The sequence below is a fragment of the Tamandua tetradactyla genome, chromosome 10 (genome assembly GCF_023851605.1).
Source record: "Tamandua tetradactyla isolate mTamTet1 chromosome 10, mTamTet1.pri, whole genome shotgun sequence".
In the NCBI taxonomy this organism is placed as follows: Eukaryota; Metazoa; Chordata; class Mammalia; order Pilosa; family Myrmecophagidae; genus Tamandua; species Tamandua tetradactyla.
The window spans coordinates 33,495,866-33,513,412 of record NC_135336.1 but is presented as its reverse complement, the minus strand read 5'-3'; the positions used below and the strand labels follow the sequence as shown (position 1 = coordinate 33,513,412).

General features: G+C 36.4%; 1 protein-coding gene across 4 annotated transcripts in view; it reads right to left on the bottom strand.

The window, feature by feature from the left end:
* Positions 1 to 17,547, bottom strand: part of CFAP44 (cilia and flagella associated protein 44) — a 152,837-nt gene that overhangs the window by 20,191 nt on the left and 115,099 nt on the right. For 3 of the 4 annotated variants that reach the window (XM_077118363.1, XM_077118365.1, XM_077118364.1), the window contains 4 exons: positions 12,611 to 12,788; positions 9,150 to 9,650; positions 4,185 to 4,388; positions 2,596 to 2,791 (listed from right to left, as the gene is read on the bottom strand). In XM_077118363.1, coding sequence (XP_076974478.1) covers positions 2,596 to 2,791; positions 4,185 to 4,388; positions 9,150 to 9,650; positions 12,611 to 12,788 — 1,079 coding nt within the window. Of the gene's footprint in view, positions 1 to 2,595; positions 2,792 to 4,184; positions 4,389 to 9,149; positions 9,651 to 12,610; positions 12,789 to 17,547 lie in introns of those variants that run through there. The other variant, XM_077118366.1, reaches the window with a different exon arrangement.

Below are 17,547 nucleotides of genomic sequence, written 5' to 3'. Positions count from 1 at the left end.
GTATTTATATATATATTAGCAATAAACATGAAAGCACCAAAATAAAATATATCATTTAAAATCACCCTCAAACAATTTATAACCAGGAGATATTTAGATGAAAATCTAACAGTACATGTCCAGGAAAAGCTGAAAACTATATAAAATTAATGAAAAAAAATCAGAGATCTGAAAAAATAGAGAGACACACCATATTCATGGATTGGAAGACTCAACATAATAATAATATGAATTCTCTCCAAATTGATAGGTTTACCATAATTGATATCAAAATTCTAAAATATTTTTGTAGATATAGACAAAATTATTCTAAAATATGGAAAAATAAACTAACTAGAATAGCTAAAACGATTTTGAAAAAGAAGAATAAAGTGGGAGGAATTAGTGTGCCAATATATTACTGTAGCTACAGTAATCAAGAATATGCTATTTGTGAAGGGATAGACAAACAGATCAATAGATTGAAATAAAGAATCCAGAAACTGACTCATACAAATATACCCAACTGATTTCTGACAAAGGCACAAAAGCAACTCAAGAAAAGAAAGACAGCCTATTCAAAGAATTATACTAGACCAATTAAACATCCATAGTGGATAGGCAAGGAAAAAAAAACTTTGACCAAGTCTCACATCTTATGTAAAAATCAACTACAGATCGTTCATGAACATAATACAAATAGAAAATCATAAAACTTTTAGGAGAAAAATCTTTGGGATCTAGAACTAGGCAAAAAGTTCTTAGACCTGACACCAAAGAAAAGAAAAGAAAGAAAGAAAAATCGCTAAAATTGGATTCCATCATATTAAAAACTTTTGTTCTGTGAAAGAGAATAATTAGACAAACTACAGACTGGGAGAAAATATTCACAATCACATACTGACAAAGGACTAGAATATTTTTTTAGAACTCTCAAAACTTGCAAATTCATAGGCACAGAAAGTAGATTACAGGTTACCAGAGGCCAAGGGGGAGGATAAGGGGGAGGAATGGGGAGTTATTGCTTAGTGGATACAGGAGTTTCTGTACCAGGATGATGAGAATGTTTCGGTAATGCATAGTAATAATGGTAATACATTATGACTGTCGTTAAGACCATTGAATTGTACACTTGCAAGTGGTTAAAAAGGGAAATCTCACATTGCATATCTGTTAACACAATGATTTGTTTTTTTTTTCAGTATATCTATCTTTATGCCAGTACCATGCTGTTATGATTTGTTTTTTAACTGAAAACTCAACAGTAAAAAAGCAAGGAATCCAGTCAGAACATAGGCAAAAAACATAGAAAAATTCACTGCAGAAGATACACAGATGGCAAATAGCACATAAACATATATTCAACTACACACCAATCAGAATGGCTAAAAATTAAAAAAATAGTATCTACCACAAATGTTAGCAAGGATGTAGAGAAACTCTATCAGTCATAAATTGTTGGTGGGAATGTAAAATTATATAACCACTCTAGAAAATTTGGCAGTTTCTCAAAAAAAATTAAACATGCAACTACCACACATGCAAAAATTGGACTCCTGGGCATTTATTCCCCCCCAAAATGAAGGCTTATGTTCACACAAGAACCTGTACACAAATGTTTGTAAAAGCTTTTTTTGTAATAGCCAAAACAGGAGACAACTAGATTTTTTTCAATAGGTGAATTTTTAAACAAACTGTTATATCCTAACCATGGAGTACTACGCAGAAATAAAAGGAATGAACTATTGATAAGGCAACAACCTGGGTGAATCTTCAGAGAATTATGCTGTATAAAAAAACCAATTTTCAAAAATTACATCAGGTATGATTCCATTTGTAGAACATTCTTGCAATGAAAAAAGCAGAGAAATGGAGAACAGGTCAGTGTTGCCTGGAGTTAAGAAGGGGGTGAGGGCAGGAGGAAAGTGAATGTGACTTTAAAGAGATCCTTGAGTGATGAGAATGTTCTGTATTTTGACTGTATCAATGTCAATATGTTGGTTGTGACACTGTGTAAAGTTTTCCTAGATGTTACCATCAGGGGAAACTGGGAAGCCCTATGTGGAATCTTTCTGTATTATTTCTTACAAGTGTATGTAAATCTGCAATTATCTTCAAATAATAAGTTTAAGTGAGTCTGATAAAAAAAAGTTTAAGTGAAAAAAATTCTAACATATAGGGTATGCCTTAATTCCTTGGAACTTTTATTATGTATGGATAAATGTACATGCTCATATGTATGCAAGTGTATGTATATATACATATAGTATTTAATATATGTAGTCATGTAAATTTATTCATTTAAAGTATTTAATGTATAGAAATCAAACTATTAGTGTAAGAATTCTATAATTACAGTCCTTCCAGCTAGTTCTTTATCACTGAATAATTCACAGATCAAAAACACCCTCCTTGTAGTACTCCATGGTTTAAATCAGAGACAACAAGATTCTTGAGGGAAATGTTTATACCTGGTTCCACTTACTTCCCCACAGGGCTTCTGCATTGCCTACTTTGTAGTGAAAAAATAAAAGTATCTAAAATGTCCTTTAGTTATTTCTCTATTTCAGTGCTAATGAGAAAAAATGGGATCAAATGTAAGAAAGGGCTGCCAACCGACATCTCCTTCCATCTCCTTTTTCTTCACCCGCTTTATCTTCCTCTTCAGGACCCTCATGAGGAAGTTAGCAAATTTATTGTTTTCTCCGAGGGCCGCCTGGAAGCCCGCGTAGAGCGCCTTTTCTTGGTCCTGAAGCTTGTTGACTTCATTCTTCTTTTCTTCCATCTCTGTAAGAGTCTCATTTATTTTCCACTAAATGAGCAAACACAAGAATAAATGATAAATAAAATATTTCTGATAATTCAGGTTCAGGGAACAACATACATTACAAGGCAAGATTGGAGTCTACAAACAATTTTTAAGGCTTCTTAATAGGAGTTGATATTTCTGATGTCTAAAGAGCCATTTGTTTATTTGGTTAAAGTTTTATAATTCTTTTTCTAAAAAGCAATAAAGTTCAGAATCTGGTAAGTTCAGCTTTTTAATGTTTAACTTTCTCAAAACAATATTTTTTTTTAACTGATATGTGGACTTTGGCTGATTTTTTTGCTTGTGCGGTCTCAAAAAAACAAAAGATTTTTTTTCACATTGGTATAAAATGAAAAGACACATCATCTCTTAATGAAAGCTAATATACCTAAAAACTGATGCCACTATTCAGTGTGTATAATCTATTTAATAGAATCCTTCCTTCCTTTAAACAAAAGATAAAAGAATCTATCTCTTTAAATTTAGCATACATATGACAACTAAAGAAATGTCATTTCCTATGATACTCAGTTACATATTACATTGAAAGTTGCTATCATATTTAAGAAACTCACCAACTTCTTTTCCAGATATGTTCAGAAGGACCATATATAATAAAAAATCAGCTTAATATAATATAGATGGGGTCAATGAAATTACGGACTTTTGAAATCCATAGATTAAAGTAAATACAAGACTCAATTTCTAAAAAAACTTTTTACTTTGAAATAATTTCAAACTTACAGGATAGTTGCAAAAATAATACAAAACCCATACAGCAAAATCCAACATCCCAAAAAACCCAGATCCACCATTTTAACATTTTGCGACATTTGTTGTATCATTCTATTTATCCATTTATCTATCAGTCCATCTATCTATCTGTCTATATAACTGTCTATTTCTATCTATCAATGTATCTATCTATTAATTTTCTAAATTTTTGAGGGTAGGCTATAGGCATCATACTCCTTGAGCACATAATAGGGAAGGGGAATTTTATCACTGACATTAATTAGATTACTGGTGCATGGTGATTTAAAAGATGATAATTAAAAGCAGACTGAAGCAGTTGACTATTGTCTTTCAGCTCTCCACAGACTACAGCCCTTGATGGCAAAGACTGACTTTATAAAAGTTTATTCTCTTCCTTTACAAACTGTCAGACCAAATCATCAAAAAAAAAAAACTGATTCACTTGTTTCTAACCAAAAAAAGGCAGAGAGCAAGCAGAAATAACAGGAAAAAGGAGTTGGAGTTGGAGTGAGATTATAAGAAAGAGATGAGGGCTAGAACAAGGGAGGAAATTACATTAAGAAGAAGATAGCACAAAGAAAGAATCATTTCCTCGGTAACTAAGAGCACAGTCATCTGGCATTCTCCTACTCAATCATACTTGCATGTCCTGCTCCTCTTTGTCTAATGAATTAACACGCTCCTGCAGTATGTTTTCTTGTTTTTCAAAATTCTTGAGGAGAAGCATTTCTTGAAATAATGTGAGATGGTGCAGATCAGATAACTTCATCTTAGTATCTAGTTTCAGTTTCTGATGTCTCAGGAGATGGAGTTCTGCATCAAAAGTGACAATCAGTTCTTTAATCTGAGGTGAGAAAAGATTTGTGGATATGTTAGAAGTTAAGAATAGGTAAGTGTAGTCTTAAAACTAATAGTACTAATTTGTTTGCATAAAAAACTCAATATTTTCTCATTTTGCTCTCATAGTTGATGAAGAATTGTGTATATGTGTGTTTCTAGTCACATAAATTGACATTAATGATGCTAAATTTACACAATTCATTAAATGGTAAGGATTCTGTAATTATACTCCTTCCAGCTATTTCTTCACCATTGATTAAGCTGTCAATCAAGAACGCCCTTCTTGCCACACTGTGTGGTTTAAATCAAAGACAATGGGCTCCTTGAGGATAGTTTTTACATCTGTCTGTCTTAATTTCCTAGAGCTGCCATAACAATTACCACAAACTGGGTGGTTTAAAACAACAGACATTTATTCTCACACAGTCCTGGAGGTTAGAAGTCCAAATTCAAGGTGTCAGTAGGGTTGTTCCCCCTCCAAAGACTCTAGGGAAGAATCCTTTCTGCCTCTTACAACATCTGGTAGCCCCATGTATTCCTTGGCTTGTGGCAACTTAACTCCAATCTATGTCTCCATCACATGGCCATCTTCCCTCTGTGTCTATGTCTGTGTCCAAATTTCCCTCCTCTTATAAGGACACCAGTCATACTGGATTTTGACCCACCCTAACCAAGTATGGTCTCATATTAACTAATTACATCTGCAAAAATGCTTTTCTCTAACAAGGTCCCATTCCTAGGTATGGGGATTAGTACTCAAATACATCTTTTGGGAGAATACAATTAAATCTACAATAGTCCACCCTCTGACGCCTCCAATTCATGTCCTTCCCATGTGCAAAATGCATTAACCCCATCCCAACATTAACAAAAGTCTTAACCCATTCCAGCATCAACTTGTCTGAGTCCAAAATCTCATCTAAATCAATTGAGGTCCATCCCAGGACATGCTTTGTCCCACATTGGGCAAAACTCCTCTCTATCTATGAACCTGTGAAAACATAAAACAAGGGTACCTGCCTATGAAATATAATAGCATGGCTGGCATAGGATAGGCATTCCCATTCCCAAAGGGAGAAAATGGAAGGAATAAAAGACTTGCTTGTCTAAAGCAAACTTGATAGGAGGACAAATTCCACTAGGTTTCAGAGCCTGAGAATAATTCTCAGTGGCTTGATACTCTGTCCTCTGGGACCTCCTGGCCCTGCCCTCTTGGCCCAAGGCATGGCCATGCCCTCTCCAGCCTCTGAATCCATAGTTCTGCTCTTGATGCTATTCTTCTTTTATTCTGACTAGTCTGTGTCCCTTTAAGTCCAGGGTGCCAGTGTTTCTGATGGTATAAGAGTCTCTAAAACCTTGACAGTCACTGTGGAATTCATGGGGGTCAAACCATCAGACAAGAGGGTTCTCTACATAACTTTTCCGTATAACCTCATCTCTAGCCCTTGTTTCTGCTGAGATGGTTCATTAGATCCACGATTCACATCTTAATCTTTTTAGCAAATGGTGGTCCACTCACCCTGAGCTCTGTCTCCTTACATTTGGATGGCTGATAATTTTCCAAATCACTAAGTGCTGGTTCTTTTTGGCTTAATAATTTCTTCTCAATTTTTCTCTTTCTCTTTGCTTTTAATGTAAGCAGCAAGGAGAAACCAGATCACACCTTCAACATTTTGCTTGGAAATCTCATCAGTTAAACATTCAAGTTCACGGTTTATAAGTTCTACTTTCCACCCAGTGGTTGAATGAATTCATCCAAATTTTCTGTCACTATATAATACGGATAGTCTTTCTTCGAAGTCCAATAACACATTAATCATTTTGTTCTAATGCTTCACCAGGTGCACTTTAAACATTTATATTTCTACCAAACATCTCTTCAAGGCAATCAAGGCTTTTTTTAAACAAGTGCCTCAGAATTCTATCAGCCTCTATTCATTACCCAATTCTAAAGCCACTTATACATTTTAATATCTGTTACAGCAGCACCCACTTCTAGTACTAAAATCTGTGTCTGTGTCTGTGTCTGTGTCTTTGTCTGACCAAATTTCTCCTTTCTGTAAGGTTATCAGTCATATTGGATTAGGGCCGACCCTAACACAGAAGGACCTCATTTTAACTGATTGTATCTTTAAAGACCCCATTTCTCAATAAGGTCACACTCAGTAGTATCAGGGATTAGGACTTGAACATATCTTTTGGTGGGGCAATAAACAGCCTCTTGTTTAGCCCCTCAGTAATTTCTACACTGCCTTTCATGTGGTAAGCACCAAATAAATGTTTTCCACAATTTATTTTGAAAACTTTCTAACCCCTAGAAACATACTTAAATACATATATAATCTTGGAACAAGAAACCTGTTCAAACTCTTAATTTTATAGATAAAGAAATTGAAGCCAAAAGTGCTTTTCCTGAGAAAGGAAATAATTTACTAAAAGCTGAGATAAGAATCTAAATATCCCAAGACCTGGTCCAGACCTCATTCCACTGCCTTCCTAATGATTCTGAAGTACTCAGTTTTACTTTGCTTTTTGGCAGTTTCTCTACCACCCCTTCTCCACCCCATCCTAAAGGAAAAAGAAAAAGAAAGAGGTCAAAAGACAGCCCCAAGAGCTGATTATCTTGAAGAAACTATTATAATAGAAGAAGACTAGCCATTCCACATTTTCCATGCTGGAGAGTATCATATGTCAAAGGCCTGTAATGACTGAGGGCCTGGTCTTGAGGCTGAGGACGAGGAAGAGATATGTGGGTTTGGGGCAGTGAAACTGCTTGAGAATTTCAGAATGCTAAAAAAAAAAAAATTAAGGAGAAAGAAAAATTAAACTTTTAAATAAGTATGGCTATAGACTATGTCATAGTTTGCTCAGCTGCTACAATAAATACCATATAATGATTGGCTTAAACAACAGGAATTTATTGGCTCATGGTTTTGAAGCCTAGATAACTGAATGACCTGCTTTCTCTACAAAAATCGTGGTATTTTGGTGCTAGCTTGTTAGCAATCCTTGGGGTTTCTTGGCTTTCCTGTCACATGGTGATGTCCTTTTCTTTCTCTTCTGGGTTCCTGCTGACCTCTTGCTTCTTGTTCCTCTCTGTGAGTTTCTCTTTATATGGTCCCCAATAATAAGATTAAGAATGACCTTCATTCAGCTGGGCCACATCTTAAAAATAACATCTTTAAGAGGTCCTATTTACAATGAATTCATACCCACAAGGATGTGGATTAAGATTAAGAATATGCATAAATTGGGGCACATAATTCAATCTACCAGAGACCAGGTGTTTGTATTCCTTTTTAATGCTTTTTTAAGAAATGCAAATAAATGATCTGAATTATTTCTAAGTTTCATGGGAGGCAGGACTATATTTTCTTCAGTGAAACACCATTCTGAAACTGGATCACAGAAGTTTCCAAGGTCTAAAGGGTTACATTTGTTTGATTCTCTCATCTGTAAATTTGTGAGAATAAATACGTCTGTCTTAAGTATTGTTGTCAGCACAGTCTAGCCAGCACTGTCTCTGCACATAGAATATGCAATAAATATTTGTCAAATTAATAAAACTAATTACACTCAAATCAGCCAAAAGTTTTGAGTAAATACTACTATATGTCTGCATTATCCTGGACACTACTAGGAATCAAAAGAAGTATATTGGGTCTCTTCTCTCAAGAATTGTATTTTATAATTTTCAAGGCAGAACACAGGAAATAGAAAAAAAATAAGTACAAAGCATGAGGAGCTGATAACAGGTACAACTGGAGTTTAGAAAAGAGAAGAAAGTAGGTAAGATTGGCTGCAGGTTCCAAAGAGTGTTTGGAAGTGGGCTGAGTCCTGAACGATGACTTGACCTTAGAAGATCATTGCAGGCAGAAGAGACTAGCAAAGGAGAAAGCACAGCTGTAAAGAGGAAAACGATGTAGGAAAGAAACTGGGAGTGGGGAAAGGTAAGAAGGGTAAGAAACTGGGCTAGATGAAGTAGAGATGGGGGGTAAAGAATAAGGTTGGGAAGTGAAAGGTGGCGCCTTCACAAGGAGGAGCTGGAAAGACAGTGAGAATGGGGGCTCGATATGACTGAAGACGGGGGGCAATCTGCTGTTTACCCAAGAAAAGTCCTTTTCTTTCAGATTCAGAGCACCTTCTGCACAACTGGCTCAAGCCTGCTTTCTTATTTCCCTTGACATAAAAAGAGCTACCATTCCAGCTTCAGAACAACTTTGAACCAGGTCACCATCATGAATACCTCCACTAATGAGGCAACTCATACACTGGAAGATGAGAATGTGAAAGGCAGAGGAAACTCCATGTTCTCAGGAAGGCTTTTAATTATGTTCCACCCATCATCTGAAAGCTGCTCTGCTGATTCCCTTTAACCAAGGCTTTGATTAGATGCCAACTAACAAGGGTTTGCCCTTCATTCTTCGTCAGCTTTCTAAAAGGAATTTTTTTTTCTTTTTTTGACATGGGCAGGCTACATGAACTGAACCCGGGTCTCTGGCATGACAGGTGAGAATTCTGTCACTAAGCCACCGTTGCACTACCCCAAAAGAAACCATTTTTAAAGCCAAACTTCTGGGTTGAGAAAATGATTTTCAGAAAGTCAGAGATGGGGAACAAGCCAAACCATCAGTGAGAGGTGAGTTGGCCCGGGCTTGGGAAAGTTAATGTAGAGATATTTAGACAAATAAATAAGAAAACAGATATAATTCTTCCCCTACTTGTCTGTCTTTCAACTTTAACTAGGAATAGCCTCATCCCTTACCCTATTAGTCAAATACTGTTGCATATACAAGTGTTTAATTTCATCCCTCTTCATAATCTCCAACTCCACATCTGTTGGCTCTGCTTTTTCAAATTCTACTAACTTTTGACTATCCAGGCTGTATGTTGATGCCTTTGATGATCTAGACATTGACTCTCGTGTCATCGGATCACCATCCCTTCCATGAGAGTGTCTGAGGAATCCCCCACCAGGGACTGCGTAGCCTGCCTGATCCAATGTGGCAGACTTGCCATCCTGCCTTTTCATCTCCCGTCGCTTAAAGGTTAGTAGAGTTTCCTCATCATAGTGAAATCTCTTTTCTGGAACTTCTTCAGGGAGCATCTGAGGCACTTGGGGAATGGGGATATGTTTGGATATGTGAAGAGATGACTGAATGTTCTTCAGTTCTTGTACCAGGCATTGTATTTCTTCAATAACAGCCACTTTAAGATCTCGAAGAGCAAGGATGCACTTGTTCATGTGCATTTTCTTTCCATGGACCTGAAAAAAAGGACAGGAGGAAAAATGACAACCTTCTCAACAAGGACAGTTTGAAAAATGATTTTCTCTTCTCCCTTGAAGAGTAGGCCTATAAAACTTTCAAGAGAAAAATGTTTATCTGATCAATGCTGTTCATCACTACATTACCTTTTCTCTAGATTTTGGCTTTTTTCTGACTTAGCTCCAGTGTGACCTGTGTTATCCCTCTGCTCTCTATTCAGACAGCTCAGAGAGCTGACTTTCTTGCCCTCCTCTCAACACTCCAGAGAAGTCATTCCTGAGGCCTTTTATTTAGCAGGATGCTTTCTCCAGGGAGGGAAAGGCCATTCTTTGGCCACGAACACCCTAGTAACTGCCCCTCCTTGCTGAAACCTCTCATCCCTTTGGCATAGGGCAATCCTAGTGCTCTCCTGTGGGCCTACAGTTTAACCTATTTTCATTCTGTATTTTGAGTACATGATTCGTTTCTCCTTGTGCAGAGCAAGGTCACAATCCTGGATTTTGGTTTCATGTCATACCAAAAGATTCCAAGACAAGACCCCCACCTTGTTTCCTTCTCTATTTATCTAACAGAGGCTTGCCCTCTGCCTCCAACCACAAGTGCTGTACATGCCCATTCCTCCCTCATTGCAGCTCTCTCTGCTGTCTGTTTTCTAAATGCCCTGACCAGAGACTCGGAGCATATGAAACCCTATTCCTGTATGCAGTTAGGAACTAGATGGTCTAAAGGCCATTAAGAGTTACTTCATATAGACATACAAGTTAAAAATAAAAGCTCAAAAGGTACTTCTCCAAAGAAATCTTATAAAACTAACTATGCGTTATCTATCTATAAAGTAAAAAACAGTAAAAAGATAGAGAAGATGTTTTACATACTTGAGAATAAATCTTTAAAGCATTAAAGATTTAAACTCTAGAGGTCAGCACTTGGGTGAGTGGAAGACAATGTCTGAAGCCCTAGAGGACTAGGTCCCTCAGAAACAGCCCAAACCTATCTGATGGTTCCAAGTCCTACCTCTTTGAGGAGCCCTGTTTACAGACCAATCTTTCTTTCTAGTTTTCCAAATACCACACAAACCTGAATACTGGCAGGGGTAGAGAGGAGGGGGAGTGGAAAAGGGAAGGTGTAAAAAATTATTTGTGTAATGCTTGAGACTTTCCAATGATTTCAAAATTGGCCATTGCAATAATGACCATTTAATGAATTTGACCACTACAATAACCCTATGAGATACAACAGATATGCCTTATTGTTAATTGCTATTAACACCTCTTTTATAGATAACTGGGGCATAGAGAGATTTACATAATTTAGCAGAGATGGGATCAGAACTTCATTCTTCTGACTTGTATAATGTACTCTATGTTATTCTATGCTGCCATTTTAATAAAGTAGAATTCAGTATAATGCAATTCAGTTCAAGACATCATACCTGTCCATCTTCTCTAGCTAGACTAATGACATTTCAGGTTGTATTACCAGTAAATTTTAGTCACAGGACATTTCTCTGTGTTGATGGATGAAATCAGAATTACCTTAGATGAGTTGCTAGAAAAACAATCTGCCAGTAAGAAAGAGACACCTAAGAGTTGCCAACCCAATCCAAGGCAGGTATCGGGGTTGTCAGCAAAAGAATGACTTAGGCTCTGATGGAAAGGTATCTACTCACATAGAGAAGAAAGAGAGTAAGGCCAGCTTCACTAGTGAGTGTGGGTCCCCATGGTCAGCAGGTCTCAATCTGCTGGTGGACACCAGGAGCTGCTGCAATCTATGCACACCCCTTTTGTGTGTGTGTGCGCCACAGCAAAGGAACACTGTGGTGGAGGGACCCCATGCCCTCCCCACCAGGGACAGATATACTACCAGGCTGTAAGCCAGACGTCATAACATGCCCACTTTAATGAGACTGTCTCAGGTGAATATTGTTTGGGACAATAAGGAAAAGAATGTATCAGCAGCCCTCATCTACTAGGGTACTATGTTTTATCTAGCCAGACCCACACATCTGGTCCTGAACACAGGATGCATTTGTGGGTCACAGGGAAAGGCAGCAGGCTGGACTTGGACCATCCCATACAACACAAACCAAATGGTCACTACTAAAATGCCCAAAATGTTCATTTAACTAGGAAAATAGTTATGAACTACAAAAATGTATTGACGGATATGAATTTCCAGGTCAGGGTCCACTGCTGGCTATACAGTAATTTTGATGAAATAGAAAAATACATTCCTTCTTCAAGACAGTTCCATTTGTCAGAAAATTATAAAATATACAAATACACTATGTTGATGATGTAAATAGAATTCTCTCCAACGTAATGCCTTGAAGTATGTAACTTTTACAACCATACTGGTGATCCCATGCCAAGTTCTCCTAAAAATGGTAGCTCAGGTACCTTCTAAGCAGCTAAGTATGAAAAGTCATTTGTCATTCAAATGAGGATTAAAGAATTAATATGGCAGGGAGAGGAGTGTTAGTAAGAATATGGGCGTCAGAAATCAGGATAATTAGAAGTAGTTTGGAAGAATGCAGAGAAAGCCAGAAAGAAGTGTAGTAATTGGTTAGTTGTGAGTAAATCACAATTATCTGGAAGTCATTAGTGGTCCATGACAGCCAAAGACTATTTCCAATGAAGATGTGTTTTAATTTCAGAGATTCAAAGTCCATAAAATATAATGCTTTTCACCCATAAAACTGGTATTGAGCCATGTAATTAATTTAAAGGCTGATTCCGTCATGTTAGCTTACTAATCACAGACAAGTTTCTTTGTCTTTGGCCTCAATTTCCTCTTTTGTAATAAGAGGCATGGTTCTAAGTACTCATGGTCTTTTCCAGTTTTAAATTTCTAAGATTCTATATCTTTGTGGACCAGATAGGGAAATAGATGATTCTAGCAGAAATCAATTAAACACTCAGGGTATTTCCTCGGTGTCATAAAACCAGTGAATAAGTACCATAGTGTCAAGGATTCCTAGTTCCTCTTCCTTCTTAGCAGCGTTTATTCTCATATGCTCAGGTATCCTGTAGTCTGGAGCAGTCTTCAGATTGAAATCTCCCATATGCATCTGGGCCTCTTTGATGGCCTGCACGTCTCTGGGATCTTCAAAGTCATCATCGGGTTTACTTTTATATCTACATGAAAACAAGCAACCCTTTAAAAGTAATAAGTTATCTGATTTGTGTACTTTCATACAGGTATATACTTAAATTCAATAACAAGACAAAAGTATAATCATGAGTCTGGAATGCCAATTTTGTCTATAGGGCCTACAGTTGTTTTTTTTTTTAAATTAATGATTATTTTGAAAGCATACCAAGAAAATTTAATAATTAAATAAATTAATCCAGTCACCAGATGGTAGTGAAGTAATGTGAATTATTGTTAAGCTTTGGTTCACTTCTAAATAATTCATATTAACATTATTGTTTATTCCCTTCTTCTAAATTAAGCCTTGGAGGTTGCATGTTCAGGGTTCCAACTGGACAAGAAAAGCTAGTCAAGTTGACACATGAGATCAATTATCACAGAGATGGGATGACTTTTTAAATAATTTAAAAGTTAAAAAAAAATCTTTATTACATAAATGATTGTCATAAAATATTCAAAAGAGGCATCTAGTTGAAGATGGTAGTAAAAACTGCTTCCCTTACCATCTCCTGCCAGTGTTCAGGTTTATGACTCTCTCCCTCCCCTCTAGGTCAGAGTCAGAGGAGGCTTAGTGGAGAGTCAGGACTTTCACTCCCACTACCATGGTATCAGTGGAGGCCACATGAAAAGTACTAATGAGATATTCCTGCCCTTCCCAGCCAAGGTGAAATTAGCAGAGGCCTAAAGACCTGGAAATCTAACCACTGACCAGCAGTAACAAGAATCCCTTCCCTATCAGTATCAAAAGAGGAATACTATGAACTTGGACTTCTAACTCCACCTGCATAATACGCTGCTGTCCCCTTTACTCTGCTGGAGTCAGAGAAAGTCAGCTAAAAATAACATATAAAAGATGCAGAGTTTCATAACATCATACTCAAAAGTCCAAATTTTAATTAAAAAAAAATTACACATCATATCAGGAACCAAGATTATCTCTACCTGAATGAAAAAAATAAATCAGCAGATGAAAATCTAGAGGTGTCACAGATGTCAGAACTATCTGACAAGAATTCTGTATAGTTTACTAAAACACTCCCAGTTATAGTTTACTAAAACTCTACATCCCAGAGTTGAGTAGATAATTAAAAAGGATTTCCAAAGTCCCTTGAGGGATGGAAAAAAAATATGGAACTATTAAACTTTACTACTAGGGAAATCTCCGATATTGTCTCAAACATTTGGGACTCAAAGTCAAGAGGCCAAGCCCTTAGTATTGAGGCTTGCTCTTGTGAGGCTTATTTATGTAGCAGAGAAGTATAACCTACCTATAGTTAAAAGTTACTTCCAGAGGACTTCTTTTGTTGCTCAGATGTGGCCTCTCTCTCTCTAAGTCCAACTCTGCAAATGAAATCATTGCCCTCTTCCCTACATGAGACATGACATCGAGGGGTGAAAGTTTCCCTAGCTATGTGGGATATGACTCCCAGAGATGAGCCTGGTCCTGGCACTGTGGGACTGGCAATGCCTTTCTGACAAAAAAGGGGGAAAAATTGTAATAAATAAGGTAACAGTGGCCGAGAAAGTTCAAATAGAGTTGAGAGGCTGCTCTGGAGGCTACTCTTATGCAAGCTTCAGGTAGACATTGCTACTTATCATGGTTTGCCAAACCCCAAACAAAAAACATTCCTGCCAATCCTAAAGAACACTTAGAATGTTATCTGAGATTCTACAAAAGTTCCATGCACTAGGATTACTTTCCAGAAACCCACAACCTCCAAATGGGTGCATAGGCCAGATAAGTCCTGAAACCCATAGGGGCCAGCCTCTTCAGAACATCAACTAGTTCCATCCCCCATCCCTATTTTTGACTGCCCTTTCCAACATGAAAAAGTTAGAATGGGCATAGCCCAAATGCCCCTGATGATGGGGAAAAAGATCAAAAGAGAAGGTGGAATTATAACAGAGAAGATAGGATTTAACAAATGAGTATGATTGCCGAATCATTATATTGATATTTCTTTTAGTCTCCAGTGTCTTGGAGCAGCTAGAAGGAAAAACCTAAAATTGTGGAATTGTAACCCATACCAAATTTTGAAATCTGTTCTACAACTAATTATTGTGATGTGCCTTTAAACGTATTGCTTTTTTGTATATATATATATTCACCATTAAGGAAAAATGTGAAAAGAGCAAAAAATAAAAAATAATTATAAGGATTTTAAAGCAACCATCATAAAAGTGCTGCAACAAACTATTAGGAAGACAATTGAAACAAATGAATAGAAAATCTCAAAGATATAGAAAGTCTCAGCAAAGAAATAGGAGGCATAAAGAAGAACCAAATGGAAATTTTAGAACTAAAAATATAATAATTGTAAAAACTAATGGATGGGCTCAACAGCAGAATGAAGGGGACAAAAAAAAGAAACAGCTACCTCGAAGATAGAATAGGAATCACTCAATGTGAGCAGCAGAAAGAACAGAGAATGGGAAAATTTTCACAGAGCTTCAGACACCTAATATTGTATCCTCAGAGTCCTATAAGAAGAGGAAAAAGATGGCAGGGCTGAAAAACACTCTAAAGAATAATGGCCAAAACCTTCCCAAATTTGGCAAGAGAAAAAAGCTTACAGATTCAAGAAGCTGAGCAATCCCAAAACATGACAAACTTCAAAGAGGATAAACCTAAAGACATCTATACTAAGACATATAGATAAACTTCTGAAAACTAAACATATAAGGAAGTCTTGAAAGCAACAAGAGATAAAAATGACACTTTATGTGTAGGGGGAAGCCATTTGAATGACAGTAGAATGATTATAAGAAATCATGGAGGCAGAAGAAAGTGTCACATTTTCCAAATGCTGAAAGAAAAGAACTGTCAACCCAGAATTCTATATCCTTCAAGAGGGGAGATCAAGTCATCCTTAGGTGAAGGAGAACTAAGAGAAGTTGTCACTAGCAGACCTACCCTAAAAGGATATAAAGGAAGTTCTCTAAACAGGAATGTTTAAAGAGGGAATTTTGGAACATCAGGAAGGGAGAAATTAAAATGAAGAGAGTAAAAATACGGGTAAATATATTTCCCTTCTCCTACTGAGTGTCTGAATTATGTTTGATGATTAAAGCAAAAATCATAACTGTCTGATGTGATTTAATGTATGTAGGTAAAATATTTGAGAAAACTATAAACAGGAGGGCAAATGGACCCATAGGTAAGGTCTCTACACTTTATTCAAACTGGTAAAATGGCAATACAATAGACACAGTAAGTTATGTAAACCTAATGTAATACTTAGAGCAAACACTAAAAAAGCTCCCTTAAGAGATAAATTAAAAAAACACTATAGATAAATCAAAACAGAATCCTAAAGTGTTCAAGTAAACCCCAAGGAAGGAAAAAGAAAACAGATAGATGAAAAACAGAAAGAACTGAAAACGAAATATAATATAGCAAATGTAAGCCCAGTCATATTAATAATTAAATTAAATGTACATAGCCTAAACACACCAAATAAAAGATACGTTGGTAGAATGAATTTAAAAACAGTATCCAACTACATGATCTCTTTAAGAAATTAACTTCATACATAAAGAATGTAAGTGAGATAAAGGTAAGTAGAAGTAAAACAATGGAAACAGTTATAGTAATCAAAAGAAAACAGGAGTATTATATCATTATTATATAAAGTAAGCTTCAGAGCAAATAAAATTACCAAAGACAAGAGATTGACATTACATAATGATAAGGTTAGTTCATCAAGAAGACATAACAATCCTAAACGTCTATTAACCAAGGAATATCCCTTCAAAATATGCTAAGCAAAAACTGATAGAACTGAAAGGAGAAATAAAACATACACAATTATAGTTGAAGACTTCAACTTTCTCAACAATTGTGAGAACACCTGTACACAAAATCAGCAATGATACAGGAGAACTAAAAAACACCATTAACAAGCAGGATCTAATTAACATTTCACCCTAAACAGCAGAATAACCAATTCTTTTCAAGTGCTCATGATACATATACAGAAATAGATAATAAACTAAGCTATAAAACAAGTGTCAACAAGCATATAAGAGTTGAAATAATATATGGTGTGTTCTCTAACCACAATGGAATCAAACTGCAAATTAATTGCAGAAAGCTATAGGAAAATGTCCAAACACTCAGAAAGTATAATGGTTAATTTTATGTGTCAACTTGGTAAGGTGATGGTGTCCAATTTCTTGGTCAGACACTGGCCTAATTGTTGCTGTAGAAGTATTTCGTAGAGATTAACATCTGCAATCATTTGACTTTAACGAAAGTAGATTCTCCCTCCATAACGTGGGTGGGCCTCATCCAGTCAGTTGGAGGTCTTAAGAGCAAGAAGGGTTCTAGGGATCAGAATTGTTTCTGCCTCAAGACTTCAACATTAACTCTTACCAAATTTCTCATTTTCCAGCTTCTCCTAAGGAATTCAAACTCAAGACTTCAATATCACCTTAACCACAATATTCAGCCAATCAGCCTGCAAACCTGTGCTACAGAATTTAGTCTTGCCAGCTCCCACAATTTCATGAGCCAATTTTTATTGCTTTAGATATATCTCCTATTGCTTGTTTCTCAGCAAAACAACTAATATAGAAATTAAACAGCATACTTCTAAATATCCCACAGCCTCAAGGGAATTAAAAAAAAAATTCATTGGAAGAATTTCAGGTTTCTGGTCTGGCATGCAAGGAGCTTGGAAGTTGTCTCCCCCATCCCAACAAAAAGAAATTGCTGAACAAACTGAAAACAATAACTCTTCT